The 24,953-nt window shown below is 38.5% G+C and overlaps 2 protein-coding genes and 1 long non-coding RNA gene across 4 annotated transcripts; 2 read left to right on the top strand and 1 right to left on the bottom strand.

Annotated features, from left to right (window-relative positions):
- Positions 1-467: 467 nt before the first annotated feature.
- On the bottom strand, positions 468-16,278 carry LOC115262164 (mitochondrial import receptor subunit TOM70). The gene is made up of 4 exons (XM_029864387.2): positions 15,903-16,278; positions 15,298-15,673; positions 900-2,341; positions 468-836 (listed from the first exon to the last, which is right to left on the bottom strand). Exons 2-3 carry the CDS (start codon positions 15,591-15,593, stop codon positions 901-903), a joined length of 1,737 nt encoding a protein of 578 aa, XP_029720247.1. The 5' UTR covers positions 15,594-15,673; positions 15,903-16,278; the 3' UTR covers positions 468-836; position 900.
- A 4,945-nt stretch (positions 16,279-21,223) lies between these two features.
- Positions 21,224-21,715, top strand: LOC134284646 (uncharacterized). The gene has a single exon (XM_062843648.1). The coding sequence runs from the start codon at positions 21,224-21,226 to the stop codon at positions 21,713-21,715; it is 492 nt and encodes a 163-aa protein (XP_062699632.1).
- Positions 21,716-22,242: 527 nt separating this feature from the next.
- Positions 22,243-24,075, top strand: LOC134284645 (uncharacterized). Of its 2 annotated transcripts, none has more exons than XR_009995857.1 (3): positions 22,243-22,627; positions 22,705-23,028; positions 23,087-24,075. It is a non-coding gene; the product is annotated as an uncharacterized LOC134284645 (long non-coding RNA). The 2 variants fall into 2 exon arrangements; XR_009995856.1 differs by having other exon boundaries at positions 22,243-22,642.
- The last annotated feature ends 878 nt before the right edge of the window (positions 24,076-24,953 follow it).

The raw sequence follows: 24,953 nt of genomic DNA, 5'->3' as shown, positions 1-24,953 counted from the left end.
TTCTGAAATTTTTCTGTGAAGTCTGATTCTCCAGATACAAACATTTATAAGTTTTAAAGCCCACTTGCGCCACCTAGCGGACAAACCTACAACCAACTAGTTCACTGTCGGATAGCTGTTGATGTCCTGATCAACTTTGATGAAGTCACAATTTTTCTATGTAGTTGAATTCTCAAGATACGAGCGTGGCGATATTGGCAATGGCTGTTGACGAAACACCTACCAAAGCACAATGTTTCAGGATCACTAGCGCCACCTACTGGAGCGAATACGTACTAAATTCTGTACTATCGGAGAGTCTTTGATCTCCTCAACAACTTTGCTGAAGACACCAGTCTTCCAAAATGCTTCATTTCTCCGCAATTATCGCAAAAGTTACTGATCTATGAATAGATCACTGGGCGTAAATGGGTTAAATCATTGATGGAATTTGGTCATCATAAATGTAAATTAAAATGAAAAACAAATTTAAACATAACTTCTTATTGTATTCAATTGCATCTATCATACAATCGTTTGTATGTACGGCTTAAGATTTAAAATTACCACAATTTCAAATAATCTGCATTTACTGTTCTTGCCATTGTTGGATTTGTTTAGGTCGCTGCTTCGAAACAAGTATTTATTTTCTAGCAAAATAAAGACAGATACTAACTACAAATAAGGAAATTTAGCACAATGTATTGTTACAATCTATTACGCGCTCTCCTGGCAAACAATCTTCCAGAAGATGAACAAAATTAACTTACAATTTTGGCGCTATGCGGAATCAAGCTGCTTAGTCAACTCGGTTGGTGAAGGTAGATAAAAGCATTGCGTTAGAGGGGTGTGATGTTCTGTAAAAGTAAATGTATTCATTACATTTTGATAACGGCAAAAGCAAAGAATTCCATACTCACTTTAGAACGACGGCTGCCCCATGCCGACAAAGTTCCTAATGTCCAGTCCCATATTTTTCGTCACGTTAACCTGCGCGATGGCCGCATCCTTGAGCGAGTACAAATGGATCAGCTCCATCTCCGTCTTGGCCAGCTTGATGGCACTGTCGAAGAGCTTGATCGCTTCCTGCAGCTCTCCCCGTTGGACCTGGATGGTTCCGAGGGTTTCGTACGCAAACTCGCATTTGTCGTCCACCTGGATGGCCTTTTCGATCAGTTCCACGGCGGCCACGATGTCCGCCTTCCACTGGAGCTGCAGAAGTGCCTTGTGGACGAAAATCTGGGCATTTTCCGGTTCGATTTTGATGGCTTTGTTGTAGAAGTTGTCGGCCTCCGAGAACTCTTGCTGATCGGATAGCACCTGGGCCATCAGGCTGTAGCATTCGACGCAATCCGGGAACCGTTCGATGGCGTTTCGGAAACCGTCCATCACCTTACGGAGGGCGTATTCGTCTTTGTTGGTAAGAGCTAACCTATAGCTGGCGTAGCACCGGTGGATCTCAATGATTCCAGAGCTGGGATTAAGAGAACATGCCTTTTCAAAATCAGCGATGGCGTCTTCGAGACGTTCTATCAGAATGTAAACCTGTCCACGGTGGTGGTAGATGTCGCTGTTCTTCGGATCCAGATCCTCGGCCATGCTGAAGTATCGGAAGCATTCCTCTGGTGTGTTGGGTTGCGTTTGCATGGCAAGAGATGCTCGTTTTATCAGGGCATTTGAGCGAATTTTCTTGTCGGCCAATTCCGATGCGATGACCGCTTCCAGGTCAGCGGTTCCTTCCGGATAGTTTGCAGTTAGCATATAAAACGTGGCTCTCAAGAGCAGAGCTTCGACTTTGTATTCCGATTCGGCTTCGCTGGATTCGATTTCTTCGGTGCATGCGGCAACGATTCCCTCGTATTGTCCCTGATCCAACAGAAGCTTTGCTTTGACGAAACCCTTTGGTTCAGTGCTGGCAATGACCAGCTTCTTAATGGGATCGTCCGAGAACGAAGCAAAGTAATTTTTAACGAAGAATTTCGACGGTTGAACGTTTTGTTTCTCCTTAAGAGCTTCCTGGGCGTGTTGTTTTCCCAGTTCCTTTAGGACACGATCGGCCAAAATTAGCGTGTGCTTGTTTTGGAACCCTTCGAGAATACAGGCAGCCGTGGTGTCCTCCAGGGACGCCGCCAGTTCCTTTTGCTGCTCGTAAGCCTTAGCTCTTCGTTTGAGAGCTTTCAGGTATTTGGGATTGCACTGGAGAGCTTTGCTACAATCATCGATTACGGCCGTCCATCTTTGGAGATGTTCATAGGCGGCTGCTCGGTTCTGGTAGAAGGTAGACAGATCGTTGGTCTCTGTTACTGGACACTTCTCAATGGCCAAGTCGTATTCCTTTATGGCTTGATCGTATTTACCATCCCTGGAAATAAATGTATAAGGCATATTAATATTATTTTGGAAATAGTAACATCAGAGAAGACCTGAATGTTTTGGGCTAGTGACTACCGGAATCGTATGCAGGAGATCTTGGGTTCAATCTTAAGCCTGTCGACCCAACTAACATTTTCAGCGCTATAAGCTTCAGTCATTTGCTTTCTGTTGTGTAACCATCGAATAAAAGCAGTCAACGCTGAATAAAAGGGAAGCTAGTCGAATATAAATCATAAGCTAATACACGACTGCAAAACAAGCATCATACCTACCAAACTCGGTTTTCAGAAATCTATCACTTGTCACTGGGGTTGCCTTTACTCCACTCTATTCCAACTCCGGGAGATTTCCCGGAAGATGTAGATGTGAAAACTTGAATAAATCGAATAGGAGTCCCCAATAACAAAACAGCTGCTACTATACAGTACAATTCGTTATACTGACAAATCCACAAACCAGCAGCACTTTGCGTAAAACATTATTGCGTTTGACGTTTCACAAGCTTTTGCAGCAATATGAAGTTGGGTAAGGTTTCTTGTGGCACAATTATGAAGCCTTGTCTGGACTCTGGAGTAAAACAAAACGGGTTATTTTCTATGTTATTTGTATACAGCAGTGTGGCAGCGAGGACATCATCGGGACCAGTGGATACGGAGATCGGGAGTTCGATTCCAAGTAGCGGCAAGTACTTTAATTATTCAATTTTAAAAGTGATAATTCCAGTTCCACATGTATTGCGTCGCGGTATCCATAGCCTAATTATATTTAATCGTTTAGTTTGGAGATGCCGTAAAACTATTATTTAACAACTGCGAAAAGGCTGAAAAAGCGCCTTCTCAAGATGTTATTCAGTTAGTGGTTATATAGGAGCCGAGAAAAGAGCTATGACTAGGTGGCATAGAAGCTGATCGCACAGCATGTACAAGTGGATTAAGTTCGCCAGATTCATTGGTATAGGGCTTCCATAGAAGCTTCCGTCCATATGTACAACACAGTAACTCAGCATCAAGCCGTATTGAGGACGCTTTGTTGACGTTTACATTCACAATAAATGTTAGTTGAGGAATTTCATCAGATATAAAAAATCTCTTCAAATATTCTTTTAAATGTTTTTTCCCTGGGCTTGGATTATATCTTCCAGGAAGCTTTGATTTCAGGCTTGTGGTCGATGGCCTTTGCAGTAATGATTAGAATAGCTGAATGTATAATCAATGGCAAACAATTCTGTAAGAATCAGATCTCCAAGTCATCTGATATAGTTATACTGATCATGACGCTGCATAGTATATCGAACATTTGTCGAAGTCATTTATGTGCCGGGAAAATATAATTCCAAGTTGGAGAGAATATTACAAACTGAGGGAGGGTCATAGGCCCAGTCAGACCCCTGAATGGGCAATGTGGGTTAGTTTATGGGAATGCCATTGAAGGTTTGTAATATTCTCCGAGGCTTTCGAAATCCAACAGGACGCGTCCCCGGGTTGCGGATAGGGGGAAAAGGGAGATTTTTCACATTTGTACTGCAATCAGCCAATGTGGTATTATCTCCTATGGTGTTGTAGTGCGAATGAATGTTCTCATTCTATGGGAATTCGAACCTTGTAATGTATTGTTTATCAACTTCAATTTTCTAAGCTTGATAAGGTTTTGAAGACAAACATGAGATGAGAGAATTGCCTAATAGGAAAGTCACATCAGCAAAGCTTTTACATATGCAAATGCTATCCATGGGGTCATGTCTAGCATTTAATATGTATGGCAATGACTGATTCTTACCTAGCAGGGGTACTACAAGACCACGCGGACAATTCGATTAAAGGCTTAATTGGGGATAATATATTTTCCAGGACTGAAGGGACATTTTTTCCGGGGTGACTGGCGAGTCGGAGAGGGTAGAAGTTTCCGTTTGTTATAATTGACAAAATAAACAATCGGGCGCTTTTTCTTTCTATGACTTGCTTGGTATTTTGTGGATTATTGTTTTTTGGTTTTGGAAGGTATGCGATTCACTATTGAGCCTTAAAGTTATTTTGCATCTGAATAGCATTGATATCGTCAAGTCTGCACCAACACCCTAATCCCACACCAAAATACCCTTTTCCTATCCCATGGCGTTTATGTGGTCAGCAAAGACTATTCAGCCATTACCCCTCCTTATCATCGGCTTTGGACTGACTTGCGCTCTCATTGCCCCACCAAATGCTGCAAAATGAAAATGAAAATGAAATGAAAATATTCTTTCAAATGTTTTTTACTAACTATTTTTAAATTGTAAGAATGTGTTCACCAGAATTCTTATCCAGATTTTCATAATTTTTAATTTGAATTTCTTCTTGGCGCAATTCATTCATTCAAAACTTTATCAGCATACTATCAAAATGTCTCAAAGACTTCTCGCTCAAAGGACAAAGGCTATATCAGATATTCTCCTAGGGATTATACAAGGATATTTTCTTAAAGAAGTTATATTTTCGTTGTTTTATAAAACTTTTAAGGACAAACGTCTTGAAATCCCGCTCCAAAAGTGCACCAGAACTTCAAAAGCACAAATCTCATGAAGCAAGCTTCAAACAACAGTGCATTTTATTATTCTGTTCTTGCTCACTTGTAATAAGCTTCAAATAAGAAGATCAGGTGCGCTGGTTTTGTTTACGAAGAGATTTGTGCACTCGAAATCGTGAGTAGGTGCCAAAGTCGGCCATTGCGGCATTTTGGGATTCTAACAAGTCTGTCCTTAAAGGACGCTTGATATTTTCTGGAACATGTACATCCTGAAATGCATAAGTGTCATATGAATCTACACGCTAAAAAGTCTTCACGTCCAATTGACGTGAAAAATCACGTAGACTTGCGTTTTCACTCTTTTGACTTCTTTCACATGATTCATGTAAAACTCACCTGGGGTCACGTCAGATTGACATTAATTTCATGTAACAGTGACTTGATTATCAGGTATGCAAAAAATGAGTGATTTTGCATCGTGAGTGGCCAACATGGCGTCGATTTGTTTATCTTTGCCATCGTGACGTCGCAATTTACTTGCTTTTTATAATAAATAGTTAAGTTTTAAGCTTTTAGGCGTGAAATTATCATCCTTAGCTGGATTTTAGATGTCTCATAAGATATCTACTACGAATACATAGCGTATTTTCAGGAACAAACCTGGTCTGGACTGGAGTTGTGCCTGATAAAACTCTTCCAAGAGCTGAACCTATTTTGCCGTCAAAGTTTTGTTTCACAAATTTATTATTATACATATTTGGAATAAAAATGGATAAAATGAAAGTTAAATTATGTGCAGTGTTTGTTATTTCTCTTTTAAAGTATTAGAAATTGAATAAAAAAATAGAACAAAGCTACTGTTCAAACCATGTAAGTTTTACATGAATTTCCGGTAACCACATATCTCTCAGTTGTGAGTTCCCTTACCTTCGAATCATGTCATTCTTACATGAAAAGTATGGTGGACGAAAACCACATATGTTTTCAGGTAATAGGGACGTGAAGATTTTTTGGAGTGTATAAATATGTGTATGTGTCTCAGCCAGTCTTTCCACCAGAATGTTCTTTAGAATATGAATATGAAATTGTTTAAATTGTGATGTTAGGTAACATCACAATGATTAACTTAAATTGTCATGACTCGGCGACAAGATATTAATTTCCAAGAATTGTTTTAATGCCAGTTCACCCACTATGATATTAAGTTCAACAGTTGCTTCTGGAGACTTACAAATTTTAGAACTTTGGAAATTCCCGGTGGCAAGCAACAATTCCCGAGGTTTTCTCGACTTTTTCCCGGTGATTATAAATTCCCGAGCTTTTCCCGGTTTTCCCGACCGGGCCACCCACCCTGATTATGTGTTTTAATCCCCCTACAAAAAAAAAATGAAAAATATTCAAAATTCGTTCAATTGTCCCATCGGTCCTACCTAGATAAACCATGTAATGTTCTCAAACGTAGCCTAGAAATGTCAACCTAGTCATACGCAAGTAACGTTGTTCAGTTAATAAAAAGCAGTCAGTTTTTGTCCAAAATGTCACGTCGAACGCATTGACGCCAACAATGCGTTTAAGTGTTCGCACGTTAGCTTCGAATCTAACAGCACAATTAAGTGCTGCAAATCTCCTTCCCACTATTGATTCTTCGGTCGATTTTTATTGCTTTATTTAAAGAAAATATGACCAACTAACATTGCGAAGATTCGAAAAAGCGACTATGACATTAATAAATTACTAATCAAAATCAACCGTGAAACGTGGGAAATAGAGCCCAAACAACATTTTGAAGTCAGCTGGCTGTAAAAGGTTCCAAAACCTGTCACAAATCCTATACAGGTATGTTCCGTTTTTGTCACTATTCGTTTTTATCACTATCCGTTTTTGTCACTATCCGATTTCATCAACATTTCATTCCGTTTTTGTCAACACTAAAGTTTTTGTCAAATTTGTTCCCTCGAACACGAGTTATTTATAGTTTAACATTTATCTTGAGGCAATGCGTCCATGAATAAATTTGAAGCAACCACCAATAATGATATAGAAGACGTATACGTTACAGTAGCCTTCAACACATTTCAAATTGATGTGTAAATTCATGTGTTAATTTGGGACTACTACGAAAGGCCGAATCACGAAAGGCCGAATCACAAAAGGCCGAAGCACGAAAGGCCGAATGGAACGAAAGGCCGAAGGTAACGAAAGGCCGAATGTAACGAAAGGCCGAATGTAACGGAAGGCCGAAAGTAACGAAAGGCCGAATTACAAAAGTAGCCATTTTATTACTTAACCCTTTCCTTTCCATTACTTTTACCATATAACAAGAAAAAAACATTTAAGTAAATACATATTGTCCAACATAAATTCTCAAATCTCAAATACTCAAATCTTTTTGGAAGTTTGAACTGTTGTCTACAAATGTGACATGTATAGTGATAATTATACATAACATGGCATAATAAGCTTATAACAGCAGCACATAAATGATAAAAAGGCGAAATAGCTGGCCGAACAACTACGTTTGCTATATAGGGAAACGCTTGCTGTCCGAACTCGCTAACGCTCGTCGGACTTAAAAAAGATAACAGCTTCTGTTCGCATTATACCTAGCATACTATTGGAACTACACTGAGGCAAAAATTTCTTAAGAAATCCATTACAGCGGTCTTATGAAAAATCTCATAAGAAAGCTCTTATGAAAATCATAAGATATCTTATGAAACGTTAATCCCGATAAACCAAACTTTTTATTGCACTCCAACCATTGCAACTTTCGAAGCGTCGATGGGCGCGTGAGTAAAGCACGCGTTCTCCGATCTCGACGTCCCTGGTTCGATTCCAGGTTGCGATTTTGTTTTACATTGCGCAAAAATTTTTCATAAGATGTCTTATGAAATGATATCATAAGAATTTCTTATGGGAATCAAAACTTTTTCTTATGTCGAAATTTCATAGGACAAACTTATGACCTTCTTAAGATCAGTTTTCTCAGTGTACTGTTTTCGTTGGATTCGAGTCGACGCAATTACGGTGCATCAGATACCGGATACTTCGGCGGCCTTCTGCCGCCTCAGTTCCTCAATCCTCCATGCGGCTACGCCGCATAGTTCTCATTTATGTGCATTTTACGTTGGAGTGGGGCGTTATTTTTTAACTATTCAATTTGAGGTTATAACATACATACGTACATACATACATACATACATACATTCTTTAAATTAATAGAGTATTTGACTAAACGGAAACCGAGTGAATATGCGTTTTCCATAATTCGGCCTTTCGTTACGTTCGGCCTTTTGTTACATTCGGCCTTTCGTTACCTTCGGCCTTTCATTACATTCGGCCTTTCGTTACCTTCGGCCTTTCGTGATTCGGCCTTTTGTGCTTTCGGCCTTTTGTGGTAGTTATACTGGTTTCGGCCTTTTGTGATTCGGCCTTTCGTGGTTCGGCCTTTCGTGATTCGGCCTTTTGTGTTAATCCCGTTAATTTCTCTCACGCATAATTTTACTCCTTATTTGAACATGAGAAAAATTAAACCAATGGTCCAATAGAAAAATTAAACCGAGCCAATTTAATTAATGGAAATCTGACAGGAGGTAGCAGGAGGTAACACGTGAATATCAATATCATCATCAATAATTTTGTCGGGTTTGTAAAATGGCTCAATCATTTTACAAGTGTAACATAAGTAGCTAATCATGATAGATCAATAAGAAATGGGATGTGCATATGAAATCATCAAAGGACGGACTTGTTTTTCCGGAAATATGGAAAAAACATAATCGAACTTTTCTTTTATTTCATACTAGTTTATTTGTGGACGCAGTGGCGCCCGTATCAAGTGATTTTTTTTTTCAATATAAACGGTTCATGTGTTATTCACGCTTGTATATTTTTAATAAGAAAAGCATTATATTTTTCTACGTTTAGAATAGAATTTTTATTCGGTGAGTTCAATGCAGCTTATATTTACATCTGAAAAACTTCGGTGAAGTCACCGCACAGACAAACAGGGCTATCTGTGTTGTTTGTAGCAACTGCTGCATTCGATTGTCTAAGAGTGACAGATTCTTTTCTGCATTCTGCTGCGTCTGGTTGTCTATGGGTGTCACTGGATTTGTTTTCTGCACTTGATAGTAAAAAAGAATTGAATTGTCGAATATTAAAAAAAAAAGAAAAAAATCAACGTCTGTTGTCTGTGATTTTTTCATCAAATGCTGTGTCTAGTTGTCTAAGGTTGTCACTGGATTTGTTTTCTGCACCTTATAGTAAAAAAGAATTAAAATGTCAAATATCTAAAAAAATATCAATAATTTCAACGTCTGTTGCCTGTGATTTTTTCCACCACATGCTGTGTCTGGTTGTCTACGGTTGTCACTGGATTCGTTTTCTGCATCTGATAGTAAAAAAGAGTTGAAGTGTCAAATATTGAAAACAAATCAAAATTTCAACGTCTGTTGTCTGTGATTTTTTCATCAAATGCTGTGTCTGGTTGTCTAAGGTTGTTACTGGTTTTGTTTTCTGCATCTGATAGTAAAAAAGAGTTAAAGTGTGAAGTATTGGAAAAGGAATTCAAAATTTTCAACGTCTGTTGTCTACGATTTTTTTTTTTCATTAAATGCTGTGTCTGGATGTCTATGGTTGTCACTGGACTTGTTTTCTGCATCTGATAGTAAAAAATAATTGAGGTGTCAAATATGAAAAAAAAACAAAATTTTCAACATCTGTTGTCTGTGATTTTTTTCATTAAATGCTGTGTCTGGTTGTCTATGGTTATCACTGGATTTGTTTTCTGCTTCTGATAATAAAAAAAGAGTTGAAGTGTCAAAAATGAAAACAAAAAACAAAATTTTCAACGTCTGTTGTCTGTGATTTTTTCATAAAATGCTGTGTCTGGTTGTCTATGGTTGTCACTGGTTTTGTTTTCTGCATCTGATAGTAAAAAAGAGTTAAAGTGTCAAATATTAAAAAAAAACAATTCAAAATTTTCAACGTCTGTTGTCTATGATTTTTTTCATTAAATGCTGTGTCTGGATGTCTTTGGTTATCACTGGTTTTGTTTTCTGCACCTGATAGAAAAAAAGAGTTAAAGTGTCAAATATGTATTGAAAAAAAAATCAAAATTTTCAACGTCTTTTGTCTATGACTTTTTTCATTAAATGCTGTGTCTGGATGTCTAATGTTATTAAGGGATTTGTTTTCTTCATCTGATATTAAAAAAGAATTGAAGTGTCAAATATTTAAAAAAAAATCAAAAAATTCAACGTCTGTTGTCTGTGATTTTTTTTATTAAATGCTGTGTCTGGTTGTCTATGATTGTCACTGGATTTGTTTTCTGCTTCTAATAATAAAAAAGAGTCGAAGTGTCAAAAATGAAAAAAAAAAATCAAAAATTTCAACGTCTGTTGTCTGTGATTTTTTTCATAAAATGCTTTGTATGCTTTGTCTGGTTGTCTATGCTTGGCACTGGCTTTGTTTTCTGCATCTGATAATAAAAAAGAATTGAAGTGTTAAAAATTAAAAAAAAAATAATTCAACGTCTGTTGTCTGTGATTTTTTCAGCAAATGCTGTGTCTGGTTGTCTAAGGTTGTCACTGGTTTTGTTTTCTGCATCTGATAGTAAAAAAGAGTGAAAGTGTCAAATATCGAAAAAAAAAATCCAAATTTTCAACGTCTGTTGTCTGTGATTTTTTTTCATTAAATGTTGTGTCTGGATGTCTATGGTTATCACTGGATTTGTTTTCTTCATCTGGTAGTAAAAAGGAATTGAAATTTCAAATATTTATTTTTTTTTGTGAGAATTTCCCCGCGTGCTGCGTCTGGTTGGCTAGTCACCGGACAGACAAACAGGGCTATTATATATATGATGAAATGAATGATGCCTATTGTGTTAGGGCACCTTAATTGGTATCTTTTCCGGGGATTGCTCCAGGAAGTCCATTTGGACTTTTCTCCTAGGACTTCCATCTGAAGATCCTTCTTCTCATTTCTTCTTCTTCTATTTCTTCACAAATCTACGTAAGAACTGGAACTAGGCCTGCCTCTTCAAGTGTTTTTCGAGAACTTAAACAGTGTAGGGTATATCTTTGACTGTCCTGTCATTGTCTGAATTTTTCAACAATCATGTTACAAAACTTTTTAAAGTGAAATAAATTAACGCGATTTTTTACACGATTTTCTATGTGCTACGCTATGTGCTGAATTCTTCTCTCCTGGTAGCTATTTCTTTCCGACGGGGCTCAAATTTCTACCAGAGATCTCTCTTATCATCCTTGATACCCTGTCCAAATTTTCCCTACCGAAACTGCTACATTCACTAGCCTAGCTGGAGATTCTTATAGAATTTTGTCCGGGGTTTCATCTTTCGATTGCTCCAAAATGTAATCTTGGCTTTCTTTAGTCATTCCTACTAGCGATTCTACCTTGTATTCCTCCAGATTCCTTAATGGGTTTCTTCTGATTAATCGTCAGGAAATAATTCAAAAGCTTCTTTAGGTGAATAAGGATTTGAGTCTTACAGATATCCTGAGAAGAGACGAACCAGCCAAGGGCTGAAAGTCTCTTAAATGTAGACAAATCAATCAATCAATTTCAGATATGAGTTTCTTCAGGAAAGAGGAGTCTAGGATCCTGGAAAACAGTCTGGGGATTTTTCCAGCAACTCCTGACGGGTTCTCAGAAGAACAAGAAACTAGGGACTCTCAAAAAATCCTAAAGAAATCCTATCGATTCTGAGAGTATTCCTTGAGGAACAATTCGATGATTTCTTAAAAGAACTTTCTCAAGGTTTCCCATTATGAACTTCTGGAGGATTCTCAGGAATAACTCTCCGGAGATTTCAAAACAGAACATTAGGAGGACTCTCTGAAGAAACTTCTTGATGATTTGAGGAAAAAATTCCTGGAAGATTACTAGACTAAACTTCTGGGAGATTCCAGACTAAAGTTCTGAGAGACGCAGTAAGAAATCGGGGAGAATTATTATTATAGTATCTTTATTAACAAGATTTTCTGCCCAAGGCTGGTTCATCTGGTAATCATGGGGAAATAACAAAGATGAAAGATAGAGAATCCTCTTGGAAAATCTCTTGGAAGTATTCTTAATAATAGTTCTAGTGAGTGTAGACTGTAGGTGTTTCTACTGCGCATAAATACCGAAACAAAGTCCTGTAGGAAACCTTCAAATCAATTTTTGAATGGAGGACATTCTAGGGAAAAATATCATAAAAAACTCTTTAGAGAATCCAAAAAGAACTTCTGATGAAATTGTAGAAAAAAATGTTGAATATCAGACACATTTTCTGGGGGGATTTCAGAGAGTAATCTTGGAAGAATTCCCGTATGAAATTCTGAAGAAACGTCGAAAATCCTTTATTTCAAAAGTAAAATCTTGATGAATCTCTAAAGCAACACTTGGATGAATTTCAAGATGTCTACGTCAGCGAGCTGTTCCCAACATAATGCATAAGGAAGGTTAATAAATTCTAATTACTGAAAGGATATTTGAAGAAATCCTCAAAGAAACTCCAGGAGAAATTTAAACAGAGATATTTTGATCCGAGAAGGAATTTCTTAAGAAATCATAAGGAGCAGAACCTCTTTTCCTTAAAATTCTTATCTTATTCCAAAGGATAAACAAGTGGCATGTAGTACACGGTAGCCTAGAAAAATTCTGGAGGAACTTCTTGGGGAATCCAACATTATGGAGAAGTTACAAGTGATAACCTAGAAAAAAATCCTGGAGATTTCCTAAAAGTATCCTAGACAAAACTTTTACAATTACTGGAACTATAATATGTGTCATTCTTGCGTTCAACAAAGATAAATTTCTAAAAATGTTGTGAAAACCACTTGTCGGCATAACGGTCAGAAAACTGTAATTTGAACTGTGCAACCAAGATGTACTAAAAGATATCAAAAAACAATTAAATTTCATAGTAAACTGCATATTTTTACTTTTGGAATGTGTTCTACAGTAAAACTTTCAATTCGTATTAAAATGTTGCAAAATATTTTGTCAAAGAAAATTATTCCGTTTTTATCACTATTCCGTTTTTGTCAACTGAAAATCGCAGACCGTGTTGATAAAAACGGAACATACATGTAATAGTTTTATTAGGATTTGTAACGATCATCAAAACTTTCTCAAATCCAACCGACTTGGAACTATTGCTTGGGAATAGACTCTAATGAGCCCCGGCGGTTCCTCCATGTTTATCGAGCATGTATGATGCATATGATCAACCATACTCCATCTGCAGCAGCCGGTTCGTGATGAACCATAGCAACGTTGCAACGCGTTGGAGGCGCATTAAAGTGTTAAAAAGGTGATATGTTTCACTAAAGAACACTACATTACAATAATCAAAATGAAACTCCTTCACTTTAATACCGTCAACCCCTGCGAACTTGGCCATGGTGTTCGACCTTTGCGTCTATTTAATACTAAAATCGATGTGACTGATCAGGTAAAGTAAACTGGTAAAACTTGAGGTCTAAAACCCAAGTACATACATCAAATGGATTTACATAACCGTTGTTCAACCAATATTAGTTTATGAGATGTCTTGTTTGGTGGCAAAAGGGCGATACGGGTTACACTCTGTCTACTAGAAGAAACTCTTGTGAACCGAATATCAAAACACAGTGGAAACAACGACTTTTGGTCAAATGGGACAAAGTCGTCCTTGCTCCAAGTGATTTTACAATTGCTTGTAATTTTTCACATAATTTCGTAGTTTATTTATACGATAGCCTGTCTGTGTACAAACTTAAAATCAGGTCAAGGAATCATATAGGACATTTTCTACGAAATCCCCATCTAATTATTTGGATCGAAGTATTTCAGACGGCATCCTATGTTACACTGAAGGTCAAGTACATAGTTGCTTCTATCTGTTCTAGTGAGCTACGGCTACATCAATCTTACTCACTTGGTAGACACTACACTGTTTGGGCAAAATCTTTGCTCTATGTGCAATCTGCACTTGAGCAATACGTAATGGGCGAAATAATATATGTACCACCTGAGAGGTGGATTTGTCCGGGAAAGACTGATATCATTCCTTCTCCTTCCTTAGATTTATAACTTAGTGTTCTATGTTTTCTTTTACTAAATTAGTAATGAATACAGTTCCTCCAAACAAAAACTTCTCCAAGTCATTAACAAGTAACTCGCTACCAGCCCTGTGATTGACTTGCTTGAGCTTGAGCTTGATTGACCGCCCGTGGATGCTACTCCAGTATCGCCAGACCAGCTACACTCACACAAGGACCAATGAGATAACTGCCGGGGACTAGCAGGCATCTTCAGTGTGTGAGCGATGGTGATCTTCTATTTTAGGCGACAATGGCGCCTGCCACGTCAGGGTGCAGGTCAATGTGGGGAAGGGGTAAGGAAGTGATGATTGCAATCGTTTGTATCCACATCTGGCCGAATATACCTCTGCGCCAGCACAAATTCATGCGGATGTTGGAGTGTTGGTGGGAATTGGTTGGCAGAAGGTTCACACATTGGTGTGTGGATACCAGGGGAAGGTGATAGAATTGTGTGTTTTTTTATTATTTTGAAGATGTGCGGCACAGTTCGCTTGATTGCATAACTTGTAGGCGTTTTCTAATAGGATTGTGACACTGTGCTGTGAAAGTTTGGAAGGAAGGGAAACGGCTTTTTCAACCCGTTTCTGTTCTAGCGACGGCTATGAACATGTTTATATACATGAGTTGTATATGTAGAGAGCAGCGAGAAAGTATATAGAAAGATACAAAGTAGGAGCAAAGGGACGGGCCAGGGATTGAACCCAGGACCTTCTGCATATAAATCAGAAGCGGTAGCCAGGGGCCTACATCGTCGAAACCAAAACATGACGCTGAAAGCGAGCGCCCATCAGCATCGGACGGACGCCGACGACGGGAACATTCACAACAACATCCAAGCGCTTCGCTTCATCCGTTCTTTTTGTCGCTTTCTTCGACGCAACGACGGGCGGCGGCTCATTTTCACACCGACTGGGCTTCAATTGAAATTTTCAAATTATTTAAAATGTTTGTTTGCTTAATTTATTTTATGGGTAATAGACTATTTCAGTAAAATATGCATAGCATACATCAACATTACACAGATTTGTCGGTTGTTACACTCACTAATTGAGTTACAACAGAGAAATTCATTTGATGTCGAACGAGCGTGCGTGAGCTTGTGAGTGCGAAACAAAGCGGCATCTGCGACGGCGCAGCACCGTCGGTTCATCGGTGACGATGACAGTCGGACTGGGCGACGACGACGGCGCCTTGCTTCCATTGACGATTGAAAACATTGTTTACAAACTTCACCTGAAAATTTCAATTGAAATTGAAAATGTAGGGCCCTGGCGGTAGCCACTAGACCACCAAGCCCGTCTCGCTACCAGCCCTGTGATTGAAAAAAAAAAAAATAACTCAAACTCACCGAAAATGCGTATTCCCTTCGTTCTTGTGCTTTTGCGCTTCTTCCAGCGGTGTGGGTGCCTTCTTTTTGGCCGGTGCATCCTGCTGGGACCGTGACCGTTCATCCCCATCCAGCGATATGGTTTTATCCTTAATCTCGCCCAGTTTCTTCTTGGTCAGCTTATCGCCCGAACCCTCTTCCGCTTCGGTCGATTTCTTCCAGTACAGATAGCCAATTCCGAGGGCCACCGGTGCTCCAATCAGAACCGCCAGCTGCCACTTGGGAAAGGTCGATCCCGTGCTTCCAGTGCTGGCCATCTTCTGTTCCTTTTATCACTTGCACACTGGCTTATCTCAGCTCTTTTCGTTTTTTTTTTTTTCGCACGACAATGTTTTATCTGAAAAGCGCAAAGATACAGATTAACATCGGACCGAAAACTGTGTGACAGATGGGTGCGAGAAAACAACAATATTCGAAGTGATTACGAAACGAGCACTCGCTCTGACTGATAGCGGCGCGGTGCTGCGGATCGTCTAGAACATGTGTTGCTTGGACACCGCACCGATTGAACCATTCAGCAGCTATCATCAAATCAAGTGCCTTCACCTCGCACACTGTCAACTTACCGAAAATGCTTCTAAAACATTGATTTTTTCCTCATCCGTGCTGCTGCGCGGCCTTGTACTTTGTCATGCGACGGACGACGACGACGGATCTTCAACAAGCTTGCTGCATGCAGATTCCCGTTGCCAAAACAAACATTGGCCGGTTGGCCGGGAGAATACGCGAACGGTTATGTAACAGAACACTGTCCGCTGCGGTTCAGGCAAAGTGCTGATCAACCCCTAGACGATTGTGGTCACAGTTGTTTTTCGGCTGCAAGAAAGAGTCTCCGGTCGAATGGCCTTGTAATTGATCCGCCGTAAAACCCATCCACCAGCACTTCCACTATCACTACTTTCTGTGCCGAGAGGCGAGAGAAAAAAAAAAAGTTTTTTTGAAGGCTCGCGATGGAAAATGACAGTTCGAAACTCGTGTGTTCGAATTCGAAAACGTTGCGTGATTTAAGATGTGTTTCCGAAGGGTTGTCTGGGCACGGTGGGCTTGCTGGATGATTTTCATTGATGGGTAGACACTGTGCAATTCACACTCAGAAAACGAGAAAGTCATAAAATGACTATTTTTCATTCACTTGATAACTAAATTAAATTTATGCATGCAAATGACTAAAAACTACGCATTAATAAAATAGTTCTTAGTATCTCAATGCGTAAATTGAGTTTAGTTTTCGAATTTCTAAAATTCAGATTCAAGGTGCTTTAGTCCTAGGGGCAAGACAGATACAGCGAGAGTAACTCTGTTATCGAAGTGTTGCTCAGAATTCCTCTGGATTGCTCTGGATCACTCTGGTTTTTCCGAAGTGTTGCCTGATACCAGTGAAAAATCGAGCAGTCTTGCCTGATTTTCCGCTTCGTAGGGACGTTTCTGAATGGATTCGAACAAAAAGAGTTACTCAGGATTGCTCAGAGTTGCACCGGATTGCACAGTGTCTTGCCCCTAGCTTTAGTCCATGACTCAACAAGTCATTTATTGAGAATTCTGTTAAGTGTGCTGGTGCGGTTGTGGTGATAAACTAGGTGCTGCGGATAGAAACGGTTTTATTTCTCAAGCTAGCCAACACACACCAACACACTCCCGGCACACAGCTTGTAAACACGCACGAGCGTTCAATTTTCTTGCAAACACCTCTCTCAGCGCAGTTGTCAAACATGCCGTCGCGACGCTGTTCGGAAATGGTAAACATGATCAATCCACCATTATTCCAATTTTGTTGTCGTGTTCAAAGTTTATTATTTTCCATTCGCGATGGAAATTTGGATAGATACAGGGGATAGACAAAATGATCGGGACAGGCAAAATTTTCACTTTCCAAAAAATGTTCAACTAGATGTAACTTTTCGAAAAGTGCATCAAATATTCTCAAATTTTTACTGTAAGTTCTTCAACTAGTTGTGTATCAGTGAACAAAATTTGAAAAAGATCGGACAATTCTTCACGAAGTTATGAAGATTTTTAAAAAAGATAAAATTATCCGATAGCCAACTTTGAGCTGTTATATCTCCGGATTCAATGAACCGATTGCATTGGAATTTTGACCATCCATGACTTATATAATGAACTCTAGAAAACATTTGACTTAACTTGAAATTTTTTACAAGTGAAAAGTTATAGCGATTTTATTTTTTTCACGATTTTTTAGTAAATTTGTCTATTTTTTATATGCATCCCATTACTTTTTCAATTTATTGGCGGCTATGTTGTTACTTTCCTTCAAATCGCATTTATATATAAGTCAATTAGAGGGAAACTAAATGAACTATAATTTGCATCTTGAATTTTGAAACGATGTTGATGTTTTAGATAATTTGGTGTTTTATTAAAAAAATAATCTAATCGTTATAATTTTCTTCCGTGTTAAGAATATTAAGTTACGTCAATGGTTTTTCATATCTCATTATATAAGTCATAAATGGTCAAAATTTCATTGCATTCGGTTCATTGAATCCGGAGATATAACAGCTCAAAGTTGGCTATCGGATAATTTTACCTTTTTCAAAAATCTTTATAACTTCGTGAAGAATTGTCCGATCTTTTCCAAATTTTGTCCACTGATACACAACTAGTTGAGGAACTTACAGTGAAAATTTGAGAATATTTGATGCACTTTTCGAAAAGTAACAGCTAATTGAAGATTTTTTGAAAAGTGAAAATTTTGCCTGTCCCGATCATTTTGTCTATCCCCTGTAGTTGTTACAAAATTAGCTAAAATGGGCTCAAAACAATATTTATTCTTCTCCTCGCTTTCCAACGGATTGATAGCGGCAAATGGAGATATCGTGACAACAGTTTTGATTATATCCGCAGCACCTAGATAACAATACTCTTCAATCAAGCACACAGGTACAACAAGGTATAACATAACCTCTATCTTCAATGTTTGGCTCCCAATGTTTGGCTCCCGCTGAGAGAGCATATTGAGTCAGTCCGCGACACTCAGGTGATAAATAATGTATTTAAACATTTCAATGGTAAATATCAAATGTGTTATTCATCATATAGCATAAGCTTTGTAATATATTATTATAATCTACCAGGTTTGGAGCTCTTGGTTTGCTGCGTTTGAGAGTCTGGACTTCATGTAGATGCACCCACAACCTTGCCCACAACGAAGTATTCTACTCAACGGAACGTATGCTTAGGTATTAATAAATATAATTCTTCATGTTTAGCAACATTATCAATTGTGAAATGCATATAAATAAAGCTGTAAATAAATTAAATATTGATTTTAATTTAACACTGCATCAAAGAAAAAAAAATGGTAGAAATTCAATAGAGAAGTCTGAGTTACTAAAAATAAGTCATTTGATGCATAAAAAGCAGACATTTGCAGTAACTGTCAATTTCTCAAAAATAGTAAAAAAAAAATACTAAAAAATATGCATTGGTATACTATATAAGATTTAGTTTTTAGAAGCTATTTGCTATTTAGTAACTTAATGCATGAACCCAGTCGAACCTGCATTTTGCATTAAAAATATGCATTAATGACTTCTTTTATTTCTGAGTGCAGGCCAAACATTTCAATAGGTCCTATCTGCATTTGAGAGGCTCTCTTTGCTCACTTTCTCTTTTAATTATTGCAATGTAATGGTACACTTTTCAACTATTTTTGCCTAGGGGCAAGACACTGTGAAATTCGGAGCAACTCTGAGCAATCCTGAGTAGCACTTTTTGTTCGAATCCATTCAGAAACGTCTCTACGAAGCGGAAAATCGGGCAAGACTGCTCGATTTTTCATAAGTATCAGGCAACACTTCGGGAAAACCAGAGTGATCCAGAGCTATCCAGAGGAATTCTGAGCAACACTTCGATAACAGATTTACTCTCGCTGCATCTGTCTTGCCCCTAGATTTTTGCAGTACAAATCAAAAGACGATTGTTTTGACCATCGTTCAATGCAAGGGGACAATCATAATATAAATAAACAGTTGAGATATTAACGAAAGAGAGGGAAACCAAACAGAGCCTCTTTTCTGCAGATAGGACCTTTAGACATGTTTGGCCTGAATTGGGTTGTTTAGTGAATTAAATATTGCCTTTTTCTTTAGCCTAATCGAAAGAGCTCATTTTTCTGAGTATAACGTGATTTTATTGCGTTCCGATTCCTTTGTTTTGATGGTTAAATAAACAAAACAGTTTTAATTTTCGTGGCTTGAATGACAGTTCAATCGATAAAGTGACAGTTCGCCCCGAACAAAAAAATTTCCCCATACAAACTTTAAATGATTTTTAAAAATAGTTCCCGGGCACCTAAAATGATGAAATTTTGGATTTCGATTAATTTCTGAACGGAGATTCCGATCATGCAATAATCTGGATACCCCTAAAGAACCCAATTGGGTTTTTTAGGGGCATCCGGATTATTTCATAGTCGGATCTAGGGTTTGGTAGGCCAGGAGGAAATCTAAACAGTAGATTCTCTGGTAGGCCGTCTGTCTGAAGAGCAGTGCGGTAGGCCGAGAGGAAATTGAAACAGATGACTTCTTGGTAGGCCATCTACTAAAAGAGCAGCTTGGTAGGCCGAGAGGAGGACAACAAAATTCCCCAGAAAGGCTGGGCAGAGGAGTAGGCTGGGCTCGACCGGGAGAAGATTACAGGCAAACAGATGATGTGATGCTGATCACAAACTGATAATGTGATTGTTATATTGATGAATAAATACACTGGCAGCCCTGTACACTGAGAAGATTTTCCGTTTAACTATTATGTGTGAAACTACATAATTTTTTGCAATTTGGCATCACCTTTAAAAAGTATGCCCGTAAATATAAAATCTATAAAACTTCCCACACATAAAAATTATGGCTGAAACTTAATAAAATTTATTAATGTGACAAATAAAGTTTATGTGTGAGGCTTATAACATTTATGCATAGGTAGAATATAAGAATTATGTGTCAATTTCCCATGAAAATCATTATTCAAACTATAAACAAATAAATACAAACAAGTTTATCAAAATTTCAATTAATGTTTATTGAAACAAATCGAGAAACAATCTACATATTCTCAATTGTATAATCGCAGCTGCTGGATGTTTTGATCACGTTCGTGAATTCATTGTCGCCACCGCTTCGTTACGCCGCTCCGTATACCCAAAAGCAGGCTCTTGGTGGATTTGGCGGCTGATGGTGGCAACTCGTGTGACTGCTGGTGTTACCGGAATTCCAGAAAATTCCTGATTCCGCTAATCAACAAAGTTATCGAAACCGCCGAATTCCGCTCCTGTTCGCGCATCTTCCGGCACGACTGCGAACTTTCTGGCATCCTTCGGTTCGTACTCTGGCGATTTGCACAACTTGTCTTTCCTGAGGTGTCTCCATTTCGTTTGAATGATTCGATCCTGAAAACAAAATTTAGAATTATTTCACAAAACAAAAAACAATTTGATTGGAGCAATTACCTTTAAAATGAGTTAGAACGATTGCAGTTTGCGAAGATGACGCAATTGCTCCCAGCTTCTTCCTCGTGGCCATTTTGTTTATCAATGAGCACAAAGTTAAAAGTTATGTGTGGGCTGTTATAATTTTTAACTATAGGAGGATAAACATACTTTTTATGTTTGATCAAACATAAGAGGCATTGAGGTAAACTTTAAGCGTTATGTTTGCACACATAACAATAATCCTTGAATAGTCTTATAAAAGGTATATTCCGTGGTCGAATAAATTTTAACTTTCCATTTTTATCGGTGTATGGAAAGCAGAGGAGGGGATCCGACGATTCATCCAGCGATGAAGAAAGCGTGAATGATGTCTTTGCAACAAGCCCGGATGACGATGACCGCGTTGCCTGTAAGGTGGGAGGTGTGAAGCTCAACTGGATGGTTGATTCCGGAGCCGGGGTCAATGTGATCAGTGAAGAGACTTGGTCGTTCCTGAAGAAACAGAAAGTGGAAGTGGAGTATCAAACGAAAAAAGTCGCGAAAACCTTGCTGGCGTACGGAAATCATCGGCTGTCCGTGAAGGGAATGTTTGTGGCGAAAATCGAAACCAAGAAGTCCTGTGCGCGCGACAAAGTCTTCGTTGTCAAAGAAAGTGGATTGAACCTTTTGGGGCGAAAAGCGGCGAAGGACCTTGGAATCCTCAAGATAGATACGTCGATCTGCACCATAAAGAAAAGTGATGATAAAGTCGGAAAGGTAAAAGGTGTAACCGTGTCCATCCAAATCGACCCTGATGTGAAACCCGTCCAGCATTCACAATGTCGGATTCCGATACCGCTACAACCGAAGGTGGAGAATGAAGAACGTAATCAATCGTCGCTCCCTTTGCACTGTCCAATCCCTCATCGAATCACGAATAGGACCTTTTGAGAAGTAAGCACATTTAGCACTGTTGCCAACGTTAATAGAAAGAAAGACAAGTGTCAAATTCATTTTCCCATAACTGTAACTTCCGTTTATAATCGAACACGTTAATAAAGCAATCTTTTCTGTAACGCGAGTTAAAACGAGTTTCTTCGTTGTTCTTCCGAATCCGGTGTCTGCGTTTCCACTTGCGCTGTGTCTGCCCAAACCAACAGAGAATGAACTGAGGAAGCTGCTGGAAGAGGATATTATCGAACGGGCGCCACGTGATTCGCCTTGGATTTCCAGATTGGTTGTGCGACCGAAGGCAGGGGACGAAGTCCGGCTTTGCGTTGACATGCGTGATGCCAATAAAGCGATAGTACCGCAGCACCACCCCCTGCCAACTTTCGATGACATTATCCCGCATCTGCACAATTGCAAAGTGTTCTCTAAAATAGATCTGAATAAGGCGTTTCATCAAATTGAGTTATCTGAGGATTCTCGAGCAATCACCACTTTTGCGGCTCATGACGGTTACTACCGCTACCTAGGGGCAAGACAGATACAGCGAGAGTAAATCTGTTATCGAAGTGTTGCTCAGAATTCCTCTGGATAGCTCTGGATCACTCTGGTTTTCCCGAAGTGTTGCCTGATACTTATGAAAAATCGAGCAGTCTTGCCCGATTTTCCGCTTCGTAGAGACGTTTCTGAATGGATTCGAACAAAAAGTGCTACTCAGGATTGCTCAGAGTTGCTCCGAATTTCACAGTGTCTTGCCCCTAGGGTTTAACTTATACTTTGCATAAGTTAGCCGTTTGAAAATATTTCCCGCCAAGCGGCGCCTGTGAGCAGCAGTAAATTTCGTAAACAAAAGAGTTAATTGCCAAGTTAATTGCATAATTTCCTCCACTAGAGTTTTTGACGTAGCTTTATCAGGTAATTGTTCTGGGGGTAAGCTTCTTTTTAATTGATTGCTGCTAGGTAAGAATGTTTAATAATTTTTGAAATTTCAGATCCTGATAGAAATCCAGTTCCTGGTCAAGGGCTCGTTCGAGTAGCCGCTGCCGTTTGAAAAGCCATGCTATAACGGCCGGACACAGCAGTCGCACCTCGCGAAACTTCTACTGCCGGTCCCGACTCTGATCGGAACTCGGTTCGAAATCTGCGAAGATCTGCGGCACGGAAGAGAAAACAAATGGCTTGGATGGCATCAAGAAGATTCCCCGAATGTGAGTCAAGATTACTGACTCGGATCACGACGGAGAAAGATCAGCAACAATGGGAAACCAGTCAACGCGGGAGATGAAGGAGTTCGTGGGAGATGAAGGAGGCGGCGTGTAAGACTTTAATATATTTGCTGAAATGAAAGATTACCATCATTTCTCCCATTTTTAGATACATCATCATAAACGACTTTGAGCTGATGTTGGCGCGCAAAAACAGACAAACATCTCAAGCGAAACTTCTAACTGCCTCTAACGGAACGACATCGGCTTGATCAACAAGCTAAAACAAATACGCCACGTCGCCGTGTCCTCAACTAGTCGCTGGAATACCTACAACATGCAGTAACTACATCCGCTGGATGCCGCCGGATTGCGTAGTATCGCAATTTTCTTCATGGTGTATTCGTGTTTTCGTGTGCATTAAATCATTTAATAATCAATAAAATAAGTATTTCACAAAAAAATGTGTATTCATTACACTAGTTTACAGCATTTTTGAACTCGGTAAGCTGATGATCATTTTTGGTGTAGAATCATGCCCTGAGTTCGAAAACGCGAAAGAAAAAAATTACAGTAGAGCGGAAATTTTTTCGACTTTCCATACAAGGTTGATGATTTGAAATCGATTTTTGTTCTATTTTTAAGCAATGTCGCTCACTTCAAACATCTCATTCTCCGTAATCAATGCTTTGATTGAGCTGAAATTTTTACTGTAACTCGCCTACATATGATGTCAAATAAACGTCAAGAAAGAATTTTTCAGTTGTCTTTTTCGCATTGAAAAAAATACATATCTTCAAAAAAATTTGGGAATTTGGCTAAAATTTAAGAAGATCGTCCCTTAAGCAGGCAAATATCTTGAATTTCATCAATCTGACGCAAAACCTGTATTCAGATGATCGAATGGTATTGTATTCAGCTTTCAATTGATGAAAAAAGATTTAAAATTGGTTGAACAAAACGCAATATATTTGAATTTTAGTAAATTACATATTTTGAAAAGTTGTAAAACTCGATATTGAGCTAAAACTCAAAAACTGTTCTACTTAAAATTTTTTGAAGGTCGGTTTCGAATTCAGCACTAAATTGTGCTTCAAAAATTTTGGTCGTTGACAGAAGTTCACGACTTTCGTTTTATTTTGTAAACTTGTGTTATTGATCATGCTTACTGGAAGAGGAAAAAGTAGAAGAAGGTAGTTTCAAAATATATTGTAATAAATTTCATTTGTTGTACCACATTGACAATATAAGAACTCTAATAAAAATCATTACGCTACTGATTGTTCGTATTAGGCCAAACTTATACTTTTCATTGCTTGTTTCTTATGTTATGCATTACATTCGCTTATATGGTTTATAACATAAACGAAATGGCAAAAATGTATAACATTTTCTTATACATTCAATAATGATTTTTCTTTTCATGTGCTTCGGAGGTGTTTCAGAGTGTCATCGAGAGAGTGCTGGCTGGTATCAAGAATGTGAAGCCGTTCATCGACGACATCTTGATCTTCGGGGCGAGCATTGAAGAACATGACGTGGCGTTGGCTGCTGTTTTGAACAGGCTGAAGGAATACGGAATGACCATCAATGCTTCAATGATTCCGGAATCCAGAAACTGCGGAGGAACTAAGAAGCTTTCTTGGTCTGATTAATTACCTGGGTAAGTTCATCCCAAACCTTTCAACCATGACAGCACCCGGATAAAAAATTACCATTCATTACATGGTAAATATTATTAACAAATGACTGGTTTTATTGTTCACAATAAAACACATAGTAGATATATTGTTACTTTTTACAATAGAAATCAAGCCCATATAGTTCGTACAATAAGTGAACATTAGCTTTATTAGTGACTGATTGATTCGATTGTTTTTCAATAGTTCTATAATAATTTAAAGTTACTATCAGTAAAAATTAATTTAAGTTGTTTTTAAATAGTTGCAAAAGTGCCTGCAAAGTTCTCATGGACTTTTTATTAAAAAAGAGTTTATTTCTCAATTACACTTAAAAACAATTTGTAACAAATAAAT

Source organism: Aedes albopictus, unplaced genomic scaffold, assembly GCF_035046485.1.
Source record: "Aedes albopictus strain Foshan unplaced genomic scaffold, AalbF5 HiC_scaffold_40, whole genome shotgun sequence".
NCBI lineage: Eukaryota > Metazoa > Arthropoda > Insecta > Diptera > Culicidae > Aedes > Aedes albopictus.
The sequence above is the reverse complement of the archived record's forward strand: the minus strand, read 5'-3'. Positions and strand labels throughout refer to the sequence as shown.